The sequence below is a fragment of the Hyaena hyaena genome, unplaced genomic scaffold (genome assembly GCF_003009895.1).
Source record: "Hyaena hyaena isolate Hyena2069 unplaced genomic scaffold, ASM300989v1 scaffold_157, whole genome shotgun sequence".
Classification (NCBI taxonomy): Eukaryota; Metazoa; Chordata; class Mammalia; order Carnivora; family Hyaenidae; genus Hyaena; species Hyaena hyaena.
Window position 1 is genome coordinate 1,367,044 of NW_024080789.1, and position 20,401 is coordinate 1,387,444.

General features: G+C 56.5%; 2 protein-coding genes across 5 annotated transcripts in view; both read left to right on the top strand.

The window, feature by feature from the left end:
- The first annotated feature begins 3,853 nt into the window (after window positions 1-3,853).
- Window positions 3,854-10,749, top strand: ARSI (arylsulfatase family member I). Its single transcript, XM_039239417.1, has 2 exons — window positions 3,854-4,720; window positions 8,450-10,749. Exons 1-2 carry the CDS (start codon window positions 4,401-4,403, stop codon window positions 9,846-9,848), a joined length of 1,719 nt encoding a protein of 572 aa, XP_039095348.1. The 5' UTR covers window positions 3,854-4,400; the 3' UTR covers window positions 9,849-10,749.
- Window positions 10,750-17,276: 6,527 nt separating this feature from the next.
- The window catches only part of CAMK2A (calcium/calmodulin dependent protein kinase II alpha), a 61,792-nt gene continuing 58,667 nt past the window's right edge, over window positions 17,277-20,401 (top strand). For all 4 annotated transcript variants that reach the window (XM_039239418.1, XM_039239419.1, XM_039239420.1 and 1 more), the window contains exon 1: window positions 17,277-17,476. In XM_039239418.1, coding sequence (XP_039095349.1) covers window positions 17,415-17,476 — 62 coding nt within the window. In that variant the 5' untranslated portion in view covers window positions 17,277-17,414. The remainder of the gene's footprint in view (window positions 17,477-20,401) is intronic.

Consider the following 20,401-nt stretch of genomic DNA (forward strand, 5'->3'; position numbering starts at 1 on the left):
CAACACACATAGCAATGAAAGACAAAGCCACAAAACAGATTCGCCTGCTTTTTCACTTTTATATCTCTGTATCCTAAAAAGTTTTCTATGGATACATAATCCAAATCAAAACATTTTCAAGTTGGAAAGAACTTTCCAAGTCATTTAGTGTTGCTCCCCATTTTAGTTCAGAATCTCCCTACCTCCTGGACAGGTGGGCACTTTATGCCCTCTGCATGGTGCTGGTAATAAGGAGTGCTGTGTTTTTTTTTAAGCCTGACAGGAAGTAATGACACTATACCCCCACTACATCTGATCTGCATTTTGTGTGCAGATGTAATGCTTTTGGTGCTGTTTTTAAAATGTTTGTTTATTTATTTTGAGAGAAAGACAGAGAGTGAGAACATGCATGAGCAGGGGAAGAGGCAGAAGGAGAGGGTGAGAGAGAATCCTAAGCAGGCTCCATGCTCAGCACAGAGCCTGACTCTTGGGGCTCAATCTCACAATTGACTGTAAGATCATGACCTGAGTCAAAATCAAGAGTTGTAGGGGCGCCTGGGTGGTTCAGTTGGTTAAGCATCCGACTTTGGCTCAGGTCATGATCTCGCGGTTTGTGGGTTCGAGCCCCGCATCGGGCTCTGTGCTGACAGCCAGCTCAGAGCCTGGAGCCTGCTTCGGATTCCGTATCTCCCTCTCTCTCTGACCCTCTCCCACTCACACTGTCTCTCTCTCTCAGAAATAAATAAAACATTTAAAAAATTTAAAAAAAATCAAGAGTTGTATGCTCAACCAAGCCACACAGGCACCCCTCTGGTACTGTTTTATTATTTTTTAATTTAAAAAAATTTTTTTAATGTTTATTTTTGAGAGAGAGAAATAGAGACAGAGACATAGTGTGAGCAGGCGGGGAAGGTGGGCAAGGAGGGCCAGAGAAAGAAAGAGGGAGACACACAATCTGAAGCAGGCTCCAGGCTCTGAGCTGTCAACACAGAGCCCCATGCGGGGCTTGAACCCACAAACCACCAGAACATGAACCTGAACTGAAGTCAGATGCTTAACCAACTGAGCCACCCAGGGAATCCCATTCTTGCACTGTTCTAATGCAGCGTGCATTTATGTGAATGAAGGTCAGATCTTCCCTGTCTATAGGGGTGGATATTCCTGCTGTCGTTCACCTTGGAAAAAGGTGGGTCTGAGATAGAAACTGCAGAGCCTAGCTTAGCTGAAGAGGGAACTTCTATTTCTCTGCAACTTATGTTTCGGGCCTGAACCTCAGACATTTTGGAGTTGAGTCCATCCGGGCGGAAGTAGGACTAAGGGGCACTGTCCCAGGGAAGGAGGCGGTAAACATCCTGTAGGGAACATAAAGGGAAGATGAGTGAGTCATGTCTTAACAACAATATGACCTGGATTCACAATACTCTTTGTTTATTTCCCTCTTGTCATCCCTGAGCCTTTGGAAAAGTCCAGCTTAAATGTTCCAGCCTGACCCTGCTGTGTAATGGCGTTAAAAGAAGAGTTGAGAGTCAGTGTTTATATCCCTAGGACGTTAGAGGGCAAATCGTGCCCTCTGAGGCCACATGGGTTTCCAGTGACTACTAAAGGGCGCTTAAATGTGAATACTGCCTAGATTTGGGCCCCAGGGTGCCACCTACTCCTCTCCACGTGGTGATTCACTCATCACTGCCATCCTTTAATTAAGAAAACTGCCAGATTTCCTACAAAAGTAATCCCTTAAATTTGGCCTGAAATCTGCTTCCCAGTAACATTTACCCCCAGGACTTGGTCTTTTCTCCCAGAACTGCAGAAAACAATCATCATAATTGTTCACATTCTTTGAGTACTTACTACGTGCTGCGCATTTTACTGCACGCTGTGTTGTGTCTCGTTCACATCATTATCCCATTTTCCAGAAGGAGAAATTGAGGCTGAGGGAGGCCAAATCATTTGCCCAAGGCCCGACCCCAAAGAAGTGGCAGGATTTGAACACATGCAGTTTGATGTCGGTTCACAGTCTTGAACTCTTAGAGATTCTGCTGGTCTTCTTCCTATGATACCTCCCCATCCCCACCCCTGAGATCTGCAGCCTGCGAGCTTGCCTCCCCAGACCTTTTTCTCTCCAGGCTGCATCCCTACCCCACCTCCCTTGCCATTTCTCCTTGTGCCATTTCTCCATGTCCTCCTGACCGAGGACAATGCGCAGAATGCAAAGCCCAAGTCCATCGCACCTCCTGTGACTTGTCCCACTTTGACCCCCCCAGGACAGCCTTCAGGCTGAAGTCTCTGGAAGCACCGATTTAGCAGCATTCCCCTTAGGAGAGTGTATTTTTCCTGTCTGTCCTCAACATTTCTTTTGCCAGAAAAACAGGCTCAGTTTTCCCTTCTGATAAATCTGGTCACCCTAAATCTGGGGCTTTGAGCAAACAGGAGCGGCCGGCCCCACGCAGCCCTCATTTCAAAATGTGGATTCACTTGGGATGCTGTTTTAGAGGTCTGGTTTCATTCCCCACACACAGTGGTTTTGAGGAAGAGGGAAGGGATCACACACGACAGAATACTAACAGGGTAAAGATGCTGGCAGGGAAACCACACCTGGGCAGTCTGTTTCCCCAAGTCCCCCAAACATTGGCCTTTGGAGAAGCTCTGAAAAGGAGGGTCCTTGGTCACATGAAATTGGAAAGTACAGCTTTACTAACTCCCCTCCTGGAGATCAGCATACCCAACATTTGAAGCCCTGGCCATAGAGAAGCCTAACTGCTTTGTTTTATTCAGTTTCCCAATTTACAAGTGTAGCCTAGTAAAACATTGGAAGTTGCAAAAGGCACCCGGATGGCCTAAAATAGTCCTCAGATAGGTTTGAGTTGGCCAGTGCGGTGCTTAAATGCGCTTGAAATTAGTTGCGAGCACATAACAGTTGGAATATTTCTCATAATAATTTGGGTTTGGGTGTCCTTAGAAAATGCGAAGATCTGGAAACACTGGTCCACATTCCTGCATGACAATGGTCAGTGGGACACAGGGCTGTGGTCTTCAGCTCACGGTGGCCCCTGCCTCCCTCTGGCAATACACCATTCCCCTGCTTCACTCATTTATGATACCTGCCTGGCTCAGGAGTCTCTGGGGGCTTGCCTTCTCTGCTCTGGTGATTTCCTTAGTGCGAGCTGGCCTGCAGGAAGTGGAGGCCCATTCATCCACGGACTCCTGCAACATGTACTGATGGAGTTTCTGGACCCCGTGGACACAAGATGTATTCAACAGCCCCAGCCCTCTGGATTTCAGCGCTGGCGTTCTTGCTGGCAACCGAACCGCAGGATGGGGAGGGGGAGGGATTGAGGAGAGGGAAGCTGGCAAAGGCTTGAACCTAGCTTACAGATTTCCAGGCCGCCCCCGCCCCCGCCCCCGGACCCCCACTCCCCCGTGCCTGTCCCAGTCCCCTGGCTTGCTAAAGTCATCCCTAGTCTCCACTGCTGTCTCTACCGCCACTCTAACAGCCACTGAGCACCAGGGAAGAAGCTACTAGCATGCTCTGTGACTTACACGAGGTCCCACCCATCTCAGGGCCTCAGTTTCTCCAATTGCAGAGTGGCCCGGTTGGAATAGAAAACTATGCGCGTCCCTTTCCAGGGCTGGCAAGCAGAGATGCTAAGACTCCAAGATCGAGGAATGTCTGACCGGGCCATTTCGGAGCTGTTCCATTGAACTCCAAGCAGCCCCTCTCCCTCCTTTTCCCGGCCTGGGCCCGGGAGGGGGCCGGAGCCAGAGGGACGCCCGGGCCTGGGCTTCCCGCCCGGGGGCGGAGCCGCTGCTCAAGGTCCCGCCCCTCCACCTGGGGTTCGGCCCCGGCAGATGTTACAACTTTCTCGCATTCTCTCCCGCGGTGTCCCCCCAGGCCCGCCCAACCCGTGCCTCCCTCCCCTTCCCCGCTGGGGTCCTGCCCGCCTCCCTGCGGGGAGCCCGACTGTTCTCAGCACTCCGGGCGGGGCGAGAGGCCGGGCTGGGGGCTGGAGGGTCGGGAGGAGGAGGAAGGGAAAGCAGAGGCGAGAGAAATTAGGAGGCGGGAGAAATCGAGGGCTAGTAGGAAGGCGAGAGTCGGAGGATGGTGGAGAGCACTTTTTGGAAGCCGCCACGCCGCGTCTCAGGCTGGCCCGGCTGAGCTGGGGGAGAGGGAGCGAGGGCGGCGCAGGGCGGGCGCGCAGGCGGCGCGAGGCGGCTCGGCGCGGGCCTGACCTCCCCGGAGCGCCCCGCTGCGGCCGCTCAGGTCCGGCCGCCGGTCCTGGGCCAGCCCCCGGGCCACCCCCGGGGCCGCTGAACGATCTCGCAGCGTCCAGGCCGGCCAGCCGGCGTGCGTGCGGGCCGTGCGCCCTGGGCGCGCGAGGCGGTGAGGCCCCGGGAACCCTGTGCGCCCGGACGCGCGGGCCGGCATGGCGATGCACGCCCTCACTGGCCTCTCGCTGGTCAGCCTGCTTAGCTTCGGCTACCTGTCCTGGGACTGGGCCAAGCCGAGCCTGGTGGCCGACGAGCCCGGGGAGGCGGGCGTGGAGCAGCCTTCAGCCGCTCCACCCCAGCCTCCCCATATCATCTTCATCCTCACCGACGACCAGGGCTACCACGACGTGGGCTACCATGGCTCAGATATAGAGACCCCGACGCTGGACCGGCTGGCAGCTGAGGGTGTCAAGTTGGAGAATTATTACATCCAGCCCATCTGCACGCCTTCCCGGAGCCAACTTCTCACTGGCAGGTAGGCACGACCCAGGCGGCTAGGGCGGCCTGTGCAAGCCCCAAATGAATCCGGTTTGGAGATTTCCTGTGCGTTCACAGCCCCGGCTACTCTGGGACCTGGGAAACCAGGACTCAGGGCCAGTTCTGAGACCCTCAGACACGACTGTTTCCAGTCGCCTGTGTGATCATGATTTATGTCCTTTACCCTTTCTGGGCCTCTGTTTCTCCAATGGTCCGCGGAGTGGATCTGATCATTTTTGAGGCCTCCTCCCTCTGATGTTCTAGGACACACGTGACACACCGTGTGAAGGAGACATCTGGTCATCCCCTTGTTGGAGGAACATGGCAGTCTCTGACCCACGTGGATTTTAACGCCACTTCTGTATACAGACCCTGAGGTCACGAGCAAGTCCTTTCCCTTCTCTAAGCCTCCGGTTTCTTGTGGGTTCATAAACGGAGTGAAGAGCAGTGTTTACGTGAAAAACAGAGGTGATGGGATGAGTTGTGTGTAACCTGCTTGGCTGGCGATAAATGGCAGCCCCTATATCACCGGAGGGATGAGGGTCCCCAAACTGTCTGAAGGCTGCGTGGAGAGGAAGCCCGGGGATGTATGGGGGAAGCAGAAGGACACAGGATGCTGAGACCTATGGAACCTCAGGCCAGTTACTTCATTTCTCCAGACCTCTGTGTTTTCGTCCGCGAAGTCCTCCGAAATTGGCCAGAAGTCCCAAGGAGATGTGCTGCTTTCTCCATAAGGAGTTGCCCACAAGGCAAGGTGGCGGGATTACCAGCTTAAAAGAGCAGGAAAACGGGAGGTGGGGGTGTGGAAGGCAAACTCTGGCCACTTAGGAGAAAATCCTTTGGCAAGGCTGAAGCTAATCCTCCTTGGATGGGGGCCAAGGCATGCCTTCTCCCAAGTTCCACCCAAAAGCCACTCGTATGATCTCAGGAACCAGAGCCTTGCTCTCCCTGTTTCTGGGTGGGAGAAACTGAGACATGGACTCAGGGAGGGCCCAATTCGTGCCTATAGTTGGTAGGGTCTTTAGGAGAGGGGGCCGAGAGGCCAGGTGGTTGGCGGGGGGCCCAGAGCCGAGAGTCAAAGAGGTGTCTTTTCTTCCCTCGCTCGGGCACTCAGCATTTAGCTCCAGAAATGGAGAGAGAGAATCAGAGAAGAGGGTGAGGGGCTGGTGTCTGTGCTGTGGGTGGGGGCATCGGTGGTGGTGGTGGTGGTGGTGGCAAAGCCCAAATGTTGCCGCGCCTCCAGAAGAGGGAGGAAGAATCTGCATCCCTGAGAACTGTGCACAAGTTAGCATTTCTCTCTCGAGAGAGGTGACTTTTGGTTTAAGCAGGGGAATGAGCAGCCAGCAGGGCACCCTTCCAACCCCCTGGTCTGTGAAGTTAGCTGAGTGTGGCCAGGCAGCGTCTGCCCTCCGCCCCCTGCCCCCCACAGCTGGCTCCGTCCAACTGATGCTGACTACTCTCATTAGTGTTTGTTCATGCATCCAGTCGTGTTTGACGAAGCTGGAGAGAGCCAGCATTTTCTCGTGTTACTCACTTCCAGACGAGCTTTGGCGACTCCGAGCTGGCCCACCCACTTTACAAACCAGGGCTCCGCCGTGCCCAGCCGAGGCTCCGGGCTGTGACTGGGCCCTACGGTACTGCCTCTGTTAAATGGAATCGTTCATGAGTTTGACTGAGAGGTTTTCAGCATGTGTTGTGCAGACTCGGGTTCAAAGCTCGGGGCAACTGCTTGCTAGCTGTCTGCAGTTGGGCCTGTGGCTGTACTTTTGTGAGCCTCAGTTCATCATCTGTAGAATGGGGATACTAATAGTCTCCCCTGTAAGTTTTTTATGAGGCTCAAATGAAATAATGTGTGTGGCATATAGTATTAAAAAATGGCAATAGTATGGGGCGCCTGGGTGGCTCAGTCGGTTGAGCGTCCGACTTCAGCTCAGGTCACAATCCCATGGTTTGAGGGTTCGAGCCCCACATCGGGCTCTGTGCTGACAGCTCAGAGCCCGGAGCCTACTTCGGATTCTGTGTCTCCCTCTCTCTCTGTCCCTCCCCCCACTTGCGCTCTGTCATTCTCTCTCTCTCTCTCAAAAGTAAATAAACATTAATAGATTAAAAGAAAAAAGAAAAGCTTTAAAAACATAATAAAAATGGCAGTAGTAGCTAAAGATAGCTAATAATAATAACAGCTTTAAGTTAAGGAAACTAAAAACAGGAAAGCTCACTCTAGTGCTTGCATTAAAGGTGTCAGGCATTCGGGTGTTGGCTTAACTTGGATTCCCCTGGGGTAAGAAAAAGGTGTGGGATGCTAAGACCCTGGTGAAGTTCCAGGCTCCTTATTTACTCTGGGACTTTTAAGACTTGAGTAAAGGCAGGATACCCTAAGCAGATCACCCAGGGGCCTTGACCACAGAAAGGATTTGAATGAATAAATGAGGAATATAGGATTCTGCTAACTATTCACTCCTGCCTCACAGCTTTAGTCTGTGTGAATGACCGGATCCAGGGGCCACATGAGCTTATGGGCAGGCATATGAGAATGGGCCTCATAAAATCTGGGAACTGAAAGGTTTCCAGAGATCTCCCATTCAACCCAACTCCCCCTTGTAGATGAGCAAACTGAGGCCACCATGGAGGAGGAGACACGACAGCCTAGTTTGCTGGAAGAGTCTGTGCTTGGACTTGGCTTGGATTTATGTTCAAGTCCTGGCTTTGCCTCTGACCACAGAGTGACCTTGGGCAAGGTCCTTCCCCTCCTCTGGAACTGTGTTTTTAAAATGGGGTAAATATGCTAGAAGTTGCCTTGGGTCCCTTCTGGTTCTAAAATCCTCTGAGTGCCATCACTCACTCATTCATTCATTCATTCATTCATCCCGTAAGTAATTGAGTGTCCTTTAAACATCACCTGAGTGGCAAGAACGCAAAGTTGAGTAAAGGACAACCCAATTACAGATGATTGGGCCCAAGCGCACATACAACTGAGTAGAACCCCATGATCAAGTAGGACAGTGATCATGTGTACTAAATGTTAACCCAGAAACAAAAGTGACTCATTCTTGGAGAGACTTATGAGAGACTTTACAGAGCGGGCAACATTTGGACTGGGCTTTGAAGAGGGAGTAGGAGTTTCCCTGAGAGGGCAGGACTTGCTCTAGGCCCCAGAGCAAAGTGGCTTAGAGCTCCGGGATTCTGAAGTCTCTGAAGCCTGCCTGGGATACAGATCCCAACTCCAGTTACAAATTGTTTGAATCACTGGGCGAGTGATTTAATTTCCCGAGCCTCAGTTTCCTTATTTGGAAGACGGGAATAATAATGATATGCATGCACTCCATAGGTTGGTGGGGATTTGGTGAGATAATTCATATAAGGGACTTAGCGCAATGCTGAGCACACAGGGAGTGCTTGGTGTTAGCTGCTATTGTTTTGTTGTCGTGATTAACCTGGGATCAACTAAACTCCCCGGCTTCCTAGCTGTGTGACCCTGGGCGAGTGGTTTAACCATTCTGATCTTCAGTCTCCCCATCTGCAAAATGACAATAATATCTGCTCAGCTGATTTTGAGGATTCAATGAGATGATGCATTTGAAATGTTTATCCCACGTGATAATACCTGTTGTATGTTTGCCGGAAGCACTGGGACCGGAGCCCCCCTCAGGGTGAGGCCTGGGGGCCGGTGGGCCAGAGCAGTGGTCTGTAGCTCACTCGGGCCTTTTTTGTTCTCCCCTCTTTCCACCAGGTACCAGATCCACACGGGGCTCCAGCACTCCATCATCCGCCCTCGGCAGCCCAACTGCCTGCCCCTGGACCAGGTGACGCTGCCCCAGAAGCTGCAGGAGGCAGGGTACTCTACCCACATGGTGGGCAAGTGGCACCTGGGCTTCTACCGGAAGGAGTGCCTGCCCACCCGCCGTGGCTTTGACACCTTCCTGGGCTCGCTCACGGGCAACGTGGACTACTACACCTATGACAACTGTGACGGGCCGGGGGTGTGCGGCTTTGACCTGCACGAGGGCGAGAGTGTGGCTTGGGGGCTCAGCGGCCAGTATTCCACTCTGCTCTATGCCCAGCGTGTCAGCCACATCCTAGCTAGCCACAGCCCCCGGCGGCCTCTCTTTCTCTACGTAGCCTTCCAGGCGGTGCACACGCCCCTGCAGTCCCCTCGTGAGTACCTGTACCGCTACCGCACCATGGGCAACGTGGCCCGGCGGAAGTATGCAGCCATGGTCACGTGCATGGATGAGGCTGTGCGCAACATCACCTGGGCCCTCAAGCGCTATGGTTTCTACAACAACAGTGTCATCATCTTCTCTAGTGACAATGGCGGCCAGACCTTCTCCGGGGGCAGCAACTGGCCGCTGCGGGGACGCAAGGGCACTTACTGGGAAGGTGGGGTGCGCGGCCTGGGCTTTGTCCACAGCCCCCTGCTCAAGCGGAAGCGCCGGACCAGCCGGGCACTGGTGCACATCACCGACTGGTACCCGACCCTGGTAGGTCTGGCCGGAGGCACCGCCTCGGTGGCCGATGGGCTGGACGGCTACGATGTGTGGCCGGCCATCAGTGAGGGCCAGGCCTCACCACGCACAGAGATCCTGCACAACATCGACCCGCTCTACAACCATGCGCGGCATGGCTCCCTGGAGGCCGGCTTCGGCATCTGGAACACTGCCGTGCAGGCCGCCATCCGCGTGGGCGAGTGGAAGCTGCTAACGGGCGACCCCGGCTACGGCGACTGGATCCCACCGCAGACGCTGGCCGCCTTTCCTGGCAGCTGGTGGAACCTCGAGCGTATGGCCAGTGCCCGCCAGGCAGTGTGGCTCTTCAATATCAGCGCCGACCCGTACGAACGGGAGGACCTGGCTGGCCAGCGACCTGACGTGGTCCGTGCCCTGCTGGCCCGTCTGGCAGACTATAACCGCACAGCCATCCCTGTGCGCTACCCGGCTGAGAATCCCCGGGCCCACCCTGACTTTAATGGGGGTGCCTGGGGGCCCTGGGCCAGTGATGAGGAAGAGGAGGAAGAGGCAGGCAGGGCTCGAAGCTTCTCCCGAGGGCGCCGCAAGAAAAAGTGCAAGATTTGCAAGCTGCGATCCTTTTTTCGTAAACTCAACACCAGGCTGATGTCACAGCGGATCTGATGGGGCGTGCAGGGGGGAGGTGAGGATCTCTGTCTCTCTAGATGTACTTCCCCATTCAAACCTGGCCCTGTTCCTCCCCAGGGAGAGGCCTGAGGCCAAGTCCCCATCTGCAGGGACATGGAGGGCATAGAGCCCCTCAAATGAAGGGTGCAGGGCTTGGCTTGGGGGAGAATAAACTAGATTGGGGTGCCTGGATTCCAATCCTGCCTGTCCACTGACTTGCTCTGTGACCTCAGGTGGTCTGCATGAGCTCACTGGGCCTCAGTTTCCTCATCTGTAAATGAGCTCTGTTGATTTTGTGGCTCTGTGATGTGAACCCGGGGGCTGGGGCCATGGTGGAGTTGCCGTTGACCTTGCCACCTCCCAGCTCATTTAAAAGCTCACGCTTGGGCCCTGCACTTCTGTGGTACTGCTTGGGTGAGGGGTCATGTGGAGGCAGCTTGAGGCGTGGACCCTAGCTGAGTCATGGCAATCTGGCCACTCTCTGAAGGGATCCTCTGATGCTGAGGGTGAGGGCGGGGGAGGGGAAGGGAGACAGGGCTGGCAGCTGACCTTCCGGGTCTTCACATGGCTTGGGCCAGCCCTGGGGCCACACTGGTGCTGGGGGCTGTGGCAGAAAGCTCTGTCCCCCAGCACCCAGAGGATCAACCTGGCTGTCAGCTGCTGCAGGATCAAGGGTGGTAGAAACGGCTGTGAAAAGAGGCCCTGAATCAATAGTCAGGACACTTGGGTGCTTCTTTGACCTTGGGCCCGGTCCTTCACCTGTGGGCCTCAGTTTCCCCATCTGCAAATCGGGGGTGCTAGCCTGAGCTCTGCCTACCTCACAGGGTCATAGAGAACTGGCCAAATTAATGGTGGTGGAGGAGCCCATGCACTTGATTAAAATGCAGTAACCTGGAAACCAGGGGTGCGGTGCTATCTATGAACACGCGGGGGTGTGCGCACGTGCGTCCTGAGGGCACGTGTGAGCTCACCATTGACCGAGCGAGTGGGAGAGGGGGTGGGCAGCCTGGCCGGGAAGCGGAATGTATGGGTTCCAGTCCATCTTGCCACAGGGCCACTGTGTGACCTCTGGCAACTCCTGGACCCTTTCCGGGCCTCAGTGTCCCTGTGTCCAATAGATGCTGTAGAAGCCCCTCCTCCCTGGTCATCCTGGATGGCCCCGTGCGTGTGTGCTGGGGGGCATGGGCCGAGGGGTGGGAGGAGGGGCGTGGGGGGATCAGAGCCTGCTCGCTGCAGAGCGCGTCTCCACGCGCACACTGCGTTCTGCAAATCTCCCTCCAGGTTCCAGTCGGTGCAGCGTGTGTAGGCGAAAGCCCTGCTGTGAATTTTGAAAATAGTTATTTTTGTCACTGGCAAAGGAGGCCTGTTAGGACTCGTCAGCTTGTGGATGAGCAGGACGGGTGGGGGGGGGGGTGCGGTGCAGCGGAGGGGGTTTGGGTATCGGTTCCAGAGCCGCATCCCTGCTGCAGAGGGAGCTGAGCCCGGGAGTGAGAGCCTGGCTCGGGGCTGCAGGACGGCGGTGACCACCCGTGTCCCGGGCCCCTTCCTCTGCCGCCTCCAGCTGCCTCTGTCTCTAGGGTGTCGATGCCTGGGCTATGCAGGGGCAGGGGCCAGAACAGGCCGAGGCCTCTGGGTTCCAGCCTACACAGCACCTCTGCCTGCCCAGGAGGGAGACTCTGAAGAAGATGGCGTTCCAGGCCCAGCGTGTCCCACACATAGGTTGTTCGTAGTCTGCCCCTTACCCAGGATTCTCCAGTGCTTCTCCCAGCTGTCTGGGCTGTGCCCTCCATGTGCGGCATGGAGCCAGGGCTTCCGGCAGCTCTGGGCCTGCACCAGTTGAGTGGAGGCCTGGGAGAGTTGGCCCTGCCTTAGGTGACCTCGCCTCCAGCTCCAGCCCTGCTTCACTTACACCCTTTGGGGGCCATAAGAGCAGGACCATAAAAGGCCCTTTATCCCTAGACACCAAGGCCTACCTGCGTGTGGTAACCTGGTCGCAAACAGAAAGTCCAGCCGGGGCTAGAGGCTGGCACCTGCCCCCAACACCCTGAGAAGGAAGCTGGGTCTGATCACAAGCCTGGCCTAGAGCTTGCCTGTCTCGGAGTCCTACCTAACCCGGAACCCAGCAGACAGCCCAGGAGCCCCACTCAAGCCCAGCAGTCCCCGAGCCTGCCTAACCAAGGTGCTGCCGGCTGCCCCAGGGCTGGGATCGGTGGAAGGTACCGGGGTAAAGAGCCACCGGGACTAGAGCATTGGGAGGGAAGGCTCAGCCTGCTGGCTGTGGTGTCGGCTCGGCCCAGGGGACAGCATGGCTCCTGCCCATCCCCTCCTGTCTCCTGTGGCCCCCGAGTTTCTCCCTGCCAGAGCACCTGGGTCTGGGCTCTGATTTAGGCCCCTGACTGGCACTGCTAGGGAGATGCTTGGATCACCTGGTGGGGAGGGGTGGGTGGGAGACCAGACCAAAGGGAGCTCTGGCCCCTTGGGTCACAGATCTGGGGGAAGAGTAGAGCCCAGAGATGCCAGACAGACCCTCTACTTCCCCTTTGGCTGGACCAGATGGCAAGAGATCCACCACCCAGATTAGAGACAGTGGTGGCCCTGTCCAAGCTGGGCCCTGCCTGTGGAGTCCTGGACAGGGGTGACTAGTGCCCCAGGAACCAGGAGGGAGCTCTGGACCTGGCTAGAGGGACAGGGCTCTTAGCCCCACCCTGGGCCTTGACCGTATTCCCTCCTCTCACTTGGTACGTAATGGCTACCTTAGGACCTAGGCAAGCAGTCCTGCAGCGCCAGAAAGAAGGAGGGCAGAGCAGGGGAAGGGAAGGAGCACTGTTCTGGGAGTCCAGAATTTTGGATGATGTCCGGACTCTGCTCCTGACTTCTGCTACTGAGGGAGGAAGCAGTATCTTCCTCTCTCTGGGCCTTGGTCTCCATCTGTGTGGGGCATGGGCTCCATCAGGGCCCTTTCAGCCCTCGTGTAGGTCAAAGAACATAGGGCAGGGGCACAGAGGTCACACAGACCCACATGGGTAAGTCACGTCACATCTCTGCAAACGAGGCAATGACCATGCCTATCTCACAGACATCCGTGGTGAGGTATAACTTGCTCAGTATGCTTAGCATGGGGCCTGGCTCTAAAGTGGAAATAACTATTTTTCATATTTTTGGAGTCCGTAAAGGAACAGCTTGTCGCTGTATTTCTAGGGAGGAGATGGAGGCCCCTGCCATAAGCATTCCCAGTCAACAATTGGACTTGAACTTGGGTCCTCTAACTGCAGGCTGTGCCGTGTGGACATTGGCCCAGCAGCCATTGTCCTCCGTCCCTTGGCTCCCTGCTTCCCTCCGCTCTGCCAGGATTGCCTCCCATGTGGGACCCCTCAGGGGACTGTGATGCTCCCCGAGCCCTCACTCTCTCCAGAGTGGAAGCCTGGCATCACTCACTGCCATTAATTAACCACATCACCCTCCAACTGGACCCTCTGCTGGATCATTTCTCTCTTGGCCCACTTTCCGCCGATTCGGCCCCCCATGCTCACTGCCCTTAGTGGGACAGGCCTCGTGGGGACCCTTCTGATGGCACGTTTTCTGTGGCACCTCCCAGGCCCTGCAGGATCCTGAGGCCCTCGGGCATGTGCATGAGAGTCTGTGTGTGGGCTGAGGAAGGTGGGATGACAGTAGGGCTGTCACAAAGCTCCCGGGGCTCTGATTCCCCCCCCACCCCCTCCCCACCTCTGCTATGGCCCAGGACCTTGGCCCTGATCCCGGGTTGTTTCCTTCCCCTCCCATATGCCTGGGGTATAGCTTGTGTTCACGTTCAGGTTCCCTATCTTAGCATGCATGTCACAACTGTGCTCAGTGACCTCTCGGGCTCCCGTCCCTGGCCACCAGCCTGGAGCACGCAGGCCAGCTCTGAGTGCCACATGAGCGTTACAGCCGGAGCACACGTGCTGGCTCGCATGCCTGCTGTGGCCGCGGGGAGTGGGGGGTCTGGCAGGAGCAGTCTCCCCATTGCCATCATCGGCTCATTCTCTTGGCATCACAGAGGCAGGCCTGGCTCCTCGCCGCCCGCCACCGGCAGGCCCAGCTGCCGGCCTCGCGGGCACGGGGGAGGCAGTGAATTAGCTGTCGCAGAGCGTGGCAGTTACCCTCCAGACGGGGGTGCCTGCCCGAGGCGGGGCCCACATCCCTGGGCTAAGCTCTCGAAGGTTCGGGGCACGTGGGGGCAGGGTGCGTGTGAGAGTTGCCAAGGAGACCTCTTGTCTTCTCCCTTCTCTCCATCCATCTCTCTGCCGCCAGGTACTGCACGTCCCCCAGCGCACACAGGGTCTGGGCCAGGCCAGCCCGGGAGGGAGAGAAGAGGTACGGAGCCCGGGGGCAGGAGGCGGGGAGGTGGAAACAAGAAAGGAGGTGAAAAGGAACAAGAAAGATAGGGAGGACTGAGAAGAAAGGGCTCAAGGGAGGGAAGGAAGAAAATGAGGAAAGGCAAGAAAGAGAAGAAGGAGAGGAGGAAGCAGAGCTGAAAGGGGAGACAGAGGTAGGGAAGCATGGACAGACAGGGTGAGGGGGTGACAGGGTGGCCGGGGGGCCAGGTTGCTCTTGCTCCCTGAATCCACACAGGCTACCTCCGTAGTCCCTGTCGGAGACAGGGAGAGAGCCGGCCATTAGCCTCTGTTCCTCTCGTCCCCCTGGCTCTTCCTGTGACCTAATGGTACCACCTCCCCACTTCCCGCCAGGTGCTCTGCCCTCTTCTGAACTTGCTTCACTTCATCACTGGGGACTGGGCATGGGGCGAGCCAGGAAACAGGGTGGTCAAGCCAGCTCCCAGCAGAGCAGGACTCTCACCTCCCTTGTGCAGAACTTCAGACTCCCATTTATACAGCCGCAGGGCACATTTGCTGTTTGTTTTATGGGTTAATTTCTAAAGCCCCATTAAGTTAAGTTGGCACCTGTGAGCTAAAGGGCTTGTGAGCCCTCTCCTAGCCTCTTTGTTCTAGTCATTTGTTTTCCTGGCAAAAGGCTGCAAACCAGGCTGGGCCAGGATGATGCTCAAACCATGAGCTCAACTCCAACGGGGACTCAGAGAACCGCACCACAACGTGCTAGGACTGAAGGATAGTGGTGTGTGCTTCCCCGGCTCAGAGCGGTGTGAGGAGGGAGAGGCTTCTGAGCCTCTTAATAGTAATAATTTCCCATCTATGAGCGCGCACAGTGTGCCAGCTACTGTGTTCATCTGCTCATGTCATTTAATCCTTAAACAGCCCTAGAGGTAGGGAAATTATGAACTCTATTTTGCGGATGAAGAAACTGAGGCACGGAGAAGGTAGGCTGCTCATCCAGTCACACAGTCTATAGATCATGGAGTTCCTCTCCTCTCCCCTGGACAATGACTGAGGGCGCTTCAGTGGTCACTAAGGGCTGCTGCAGCACCTTCACCAGGGGGAGCCATCTCCCGGGGAGGGCTAGAAAGTCTGGGCAGGGAGATGGGGGTGCGGTCCTTCCCCCACCTCCCCGCATCTGCCTCTCTTGCCTCTAGTGGTGTTCTGTGCCCAGCCCGCTCCCACCAGCTGTGCGCCCCCGAGCAAAGGCCTCTCTTCTCTGCCGCTGAATTGCGACGTTGGCGGCAGGAGCGGGAAGCGTATTGTGCGCAGAAACAAAACTGAGTGGTTTTTCCTTTTTCTGAAGGTGGTAATGGTGCAATTAGTGGCTAAGCCATTACCCCTCCTCCCTAGCTCGCCTCCCCCCTTCCCCTCGGCCTCCCTCCCATTTCTCTCCTGGGAAGAAGTGGCTGCATCGGAGAGCTAACCCCATCATTCTCTCTCACCCCCAACTCCCGGGAAGAGGGGCAGAATTGTGGGAGAGGGGACTCAGATGTCTCCTGGGGCTCCTGGACCTAAGGTAGTGAGTCAGGGACCTGCTAGGGCTGGGGATGACCGACGAGCAGACAATGCGTCCAGCATGCGAGATGACCAGTAAAGCAAGTTGGAGGCTCTGAGGGGTGGGGTAGAAATGAGGGTTTGGATCCTGGGTCCTTTTATCCGACCTGTGCTCACTGTGGGCAAATGCTGGCATGAGACCTCGGCCTGGTGGGCTGTGAAATGAGCTTGAGTGGAGGAGGTGGGTGTGAAATTCTGAGTCCAAGCGAGTGATGGGGGTGGTCATGGTCCCGCTTTAGACCTTCCTTTTCCTCTTCCAGAAACTAAAAAGAGGTCTCATGTTTACATACTTCCCAAAGGCTTCCACAGCCCTTAGCCCACTCCTTCTTCACCGCCTTCTTCTGCAGTGGCAGCTTTGTTCTGTTTTCTAGAAAGGGCGCTGGAGGCTCAGAGAGGGGCAGTGACTTTCCTAGGGTCACACAGCTAAGAAACGCCAGAGCTGGAGTTGAACTCGGATCCTTAAGTCCTGTCCTTTTCCTTCCTAAACCCCCAGGGCTTGGGTGAGATCTTGGGGCCACAGAGTTGGCTGCTGCCTTGATTTGGCAGGGAAAATGAGAAGGAGGAAAAGGGAATGAGGATTTCAGGGCAGGCCCATAGCCACTCCCCTCCATGCCAGGCCATGCTTCCCTTCCCACTGCCCGCCTCCGCCTCTTTCACCTTGACTTGAAGCACAAGCAGAAACTGGGACATGAGCCCCAGGAGACCAGATCTCCATGGTCCCACTGGGAACATGGGATGGAGGAGAGGGGTGGGGATGAGTGGGCAGGCAGGGCAGTCCCCTCCAGAATCCGGATGCCTCTTCTTCACTTGTCCCCCAAGCTAGAGTGCCAGTGTGATGGACAGGGTAGCAGAGACTGAGAGCAAATGAGGAAGCCAGAGGCGGAGGTCCGAACACAATATAGAGGGGAGCAGAGGGATAGTTCCGGACTACAGTGATCCACTGGGAGAGAGATCCCAATGAATTAGCCATCGCTTCCTGTAAACCTTAGAACCCGGCTGTTGCCAGGGCAACGGGGCAATACCTGTCTCTCCAGAGGAGATGAAGTTGCCAGGGTAACTGTATCCTGTCTTTCCTGGGGACCATCCCAGAATGTGGCACCCACCGGCCGTTACCATGGCAACTGCCTTTTTGCCCCACTTAATCCCATCCTGTCTGCTACAAGGGACCCACAGTTGGAGTGGGGGGAGGTGGGAAGAGAGAAGAGCACTTGTGGATTAAGTTTGTTCTTCTCCCCCTCTCCGGACCCCTCCCTCAGGCCATCACCCCGGGGGTGCCGGGTCCACCCGCCCTGGGCCCACACAGGCCTGCCGTATTCTGTGCGGTTCGGGCCAGGGCGTCCGGGAGCAGGTTTCGCAGTGGAAGGCAGGCAGGTGTTGGAGAAGCAGTTACCGGGGCAACGGGAACAGGGCGTTTCAGAGGTGGTTGCCATGGGGACCTGGATGCTGACGAAGGCTCGCGAGGCTGTGAGCAGCCACAGTGCCCTGCTCAGAAGCCCCGGGCTCGTCAGTCAAGCTGGTTCTCGGTTCGCGCTCGGCAGCACAGGCAGGCGAGTGGTCCCTAGTTGCGGGCGCCGAGCAGCAGAGCCCCCGTCCTGGTCCTCCAGCCCCAAGCCTCGCCTGCCCGCCCGGCACCAGGATGGCCACCATCACCTGCACCCGCTTCACGGAAGAGTACCAGCTCTTCGAGGAACTGGGAAAGTGAGTTGCACCTCAGAGAGTTCCGGAGGGCGCAGGGGGTCAGCGTCACGGGCAGGGGGTGTGCACCTGCGTGCTTCCCGTGCACACACAGGGAGGAAGTCTGCATGTGCCTGGGGACGCTTGCCCATGCGGAGTGCCCAGAGCTGGGTGGAGGCATGTTTGCGGGCACACAGATGTGCCAAGGCCAGCTGGGTGAGTGTGTGTGTAGGGGTGAAAGATTGATGGTGGATGCCGGTGCACACGCATGCATGCACACGCCGAGTGCACATGACTAGGCACACACAGATTTTTAGAAACTCAGGGTTAAAAAGAGATCTTCCTAGTCAGCTAAGTCCGGGGCTGGAACGCCCTGCGGACTTTCTCTCGAGGTGTTCATCTGGCCTCAACTTGGACGCCTCTGATGGGAGAATTTGCCCGCTCCCAGGCAGTCCTTCCTGACTTTCGGTACCAATGGCGACTGTGCCGAGTGGCCAACTTCTCCCCAAAAGCACATCCCCTCCCCACCCACCTCCTCCAAGCTCCTCTTGGAGTGAGGGCATCGGTAAAGCAGAGGTTAATAACCCAGGGACTGGTGAGGCTTCCTGGGTGTTGGGAGGTGGGGAGGGGCAGTCAGGCAAGTTGGGGGAGGCACTACCATTTCCCATTTCCGGGGCTGGCGATATACCAGCTCTGGTCCCTTGGTAAAGTTGTCCAGCTCCTGAGCTCATTTTATGCCTCTGATGATTGGCAGGGAGAGAAGGGTGGGAGGGGAGTGGGGAGGAAAGCCCCCCAGGGGCAGCCAGGTAGGTTGCAGGGTGTCCGGGAAACACCCTGGATACCCCCAGCTAGGTTTGTGGAGGAACTGGGGATGGATCAGGGTAGGAGTATAGTTTGGAGGTTGAGTTTGCCCCTTGGGCAAGGCAGCTTCAACGCCCTGGGTGGTCCTTGCTCCAGCAGCAGGGAGAGGAGCCCTGTGAGCAGATATGTGCTGGGGTGAGGTCTGGATGTGTGCCGTGTAAGGACCGACTCAGGGGTACACTTGTGTGCACTGTAGGGGTATGCAAGTGTTCACGTGTGTGCAGCAGGAGGTGTGCGCTTCATGTGGAAGGCCTCCAAGAGTGGGTGCGTGCAAGTGGCACAAGAGGTGCCACCGGCTGATTGCATGGGGGTGAAGGTGTGAATATGCGTCACTGCATGTGCCTGAGTGTGGCAGGACAGAGCTCTAATGCACGTCAACAGGCAAATGTGTGTGAGGTCTGGGTGTGTGCAAATGTCTGTGTCTGTGTAAGGATGTCTCTTTGTGTAAGGATCCTCGTGGGGGCCTTGGGCGCAGTGGTGCCTCTCTGAGGTCTGGACACACACATCCGGGTGTGGACCAGGGGCATGCACAGGGGAAGGTTTATGTGTGTGTGTGTGAGGCCTGGGCCAAAGGCTCGGGTGGGAGTGTGGGTGTTGAAGGCATGCGTGAGCTCATGCTGGTGTCTGCATATGTGTGAGAGATGGGCCTGTGGCTGCGTACAAGTAGGCTGCCTGCTCACGCACACACACGCTCACATCCCAGGCTATCCTGACACCCACAGGTGCGCACCAGGTCCCTGTATAGACACACACCCATGTGCAGACGTGTGCTCACTCTTGTCTGCAGGCCTCCTGTGTTTCTGAGTGTGTTTTTGAGCTGCTCCCGAGGACTGAAGCTGTGTGCTAAATGTGCGCAGGGTCCCTTCTCCGCTGGCTTCCGGTGCCCACTGGGGTTCACGGAGTCCCTGATTAGCTGTGATCTGCCTTCCAGAGTATGACCAAGGCTCGGCTCTGGGAGGGCTGCGTCACAAGGTGCAGTGAAATGGAGTTGAGATGTGACTCAGGCACTTAAAGTGAAAATAAAAGTGGTATTTTGCCCCAAGAGGAGATGGATATCATGAAGACTGGGTGTTGTGGGGGGTGCCCTCGGGAGCCTTCTCAAGCCCCCTGGCTGCCAGGACTGGGGGCAGGGGCAGAATTTCAGGGGACGGGGAGCCCTGGTGGGGCCGTGGGAGGAAAACCGAGGGTGGCAGGCATGGCCAGGCCTTGTCTAATCCATTTTAGACCTCTCCCTTCTAGAATCATGCGGGCTCCTAACCCTTTCTAGGTCGCATATTCCTCCAGGAATCTGACGAAAGCCTAAGTCTACATTCTCCAGAAGAAAAGTCCAAAACTATGAAATGTCGCGTGCAGTGTCAGGGGCTTGCAGGACATTAGGAAGGCTGTGATGGGCTTCAGGTTCACGATGCTTGGATTGGAAAGAGAACGAGGCTCCGCATCTCTTTTAACCCATGCCTGGGTTAGAAACACCAGGGTGTATTACTGAGCAGGCGGGGGGGGGGTGCCAGACGCACAGTGGGGCAGGTAGGGGTGGGCCCAGCACACGGCACCGGCTCTGGATCTCACCATCCAGAGCTCTGTGACACCGGCCAGACGACAGTCTGGAGATAAAAAATGGCTGTGCTGATGGAATAAGGGGGTACACGTGAAGATGTGGCCTGGCACCCACTGGGCCGTCAGCAAGGCCTGCTGCTAGAATCACTGTTGCCCTCGAAGGCTGGGCAGGCGGAAGCCCGCTGCCGGGGCCTCCTCATGTTTACCTTCCGTCTGGAGTTTGCCCAGCTTGGGGGAGGGGCCCGACCAAACTCCTCCGCTGCTGGGAGAAGTAGGGAAGATGCCTGCAGGGCCCGGCCTTCCATTCTTGACCCCTCAGTCCCTGCCAGCCGGGACACTGCGGTCACCACCCAGAAGGTGGGCGCCTTATCCAGGAGCCCGCTTCAGATCACTGGCAGGGTGACTTTCCGAGGCAGCTGGGTTGGCCCTGCGAGGAGACATGGGAGCCTTTGGAGCTCCTTCTGCAGGGCCCTGGGCTGCCCAGCTGGAGGGGAGGGCGTGTGCCTCTCGAGGGCTTCCTGGCATCCCACTCAG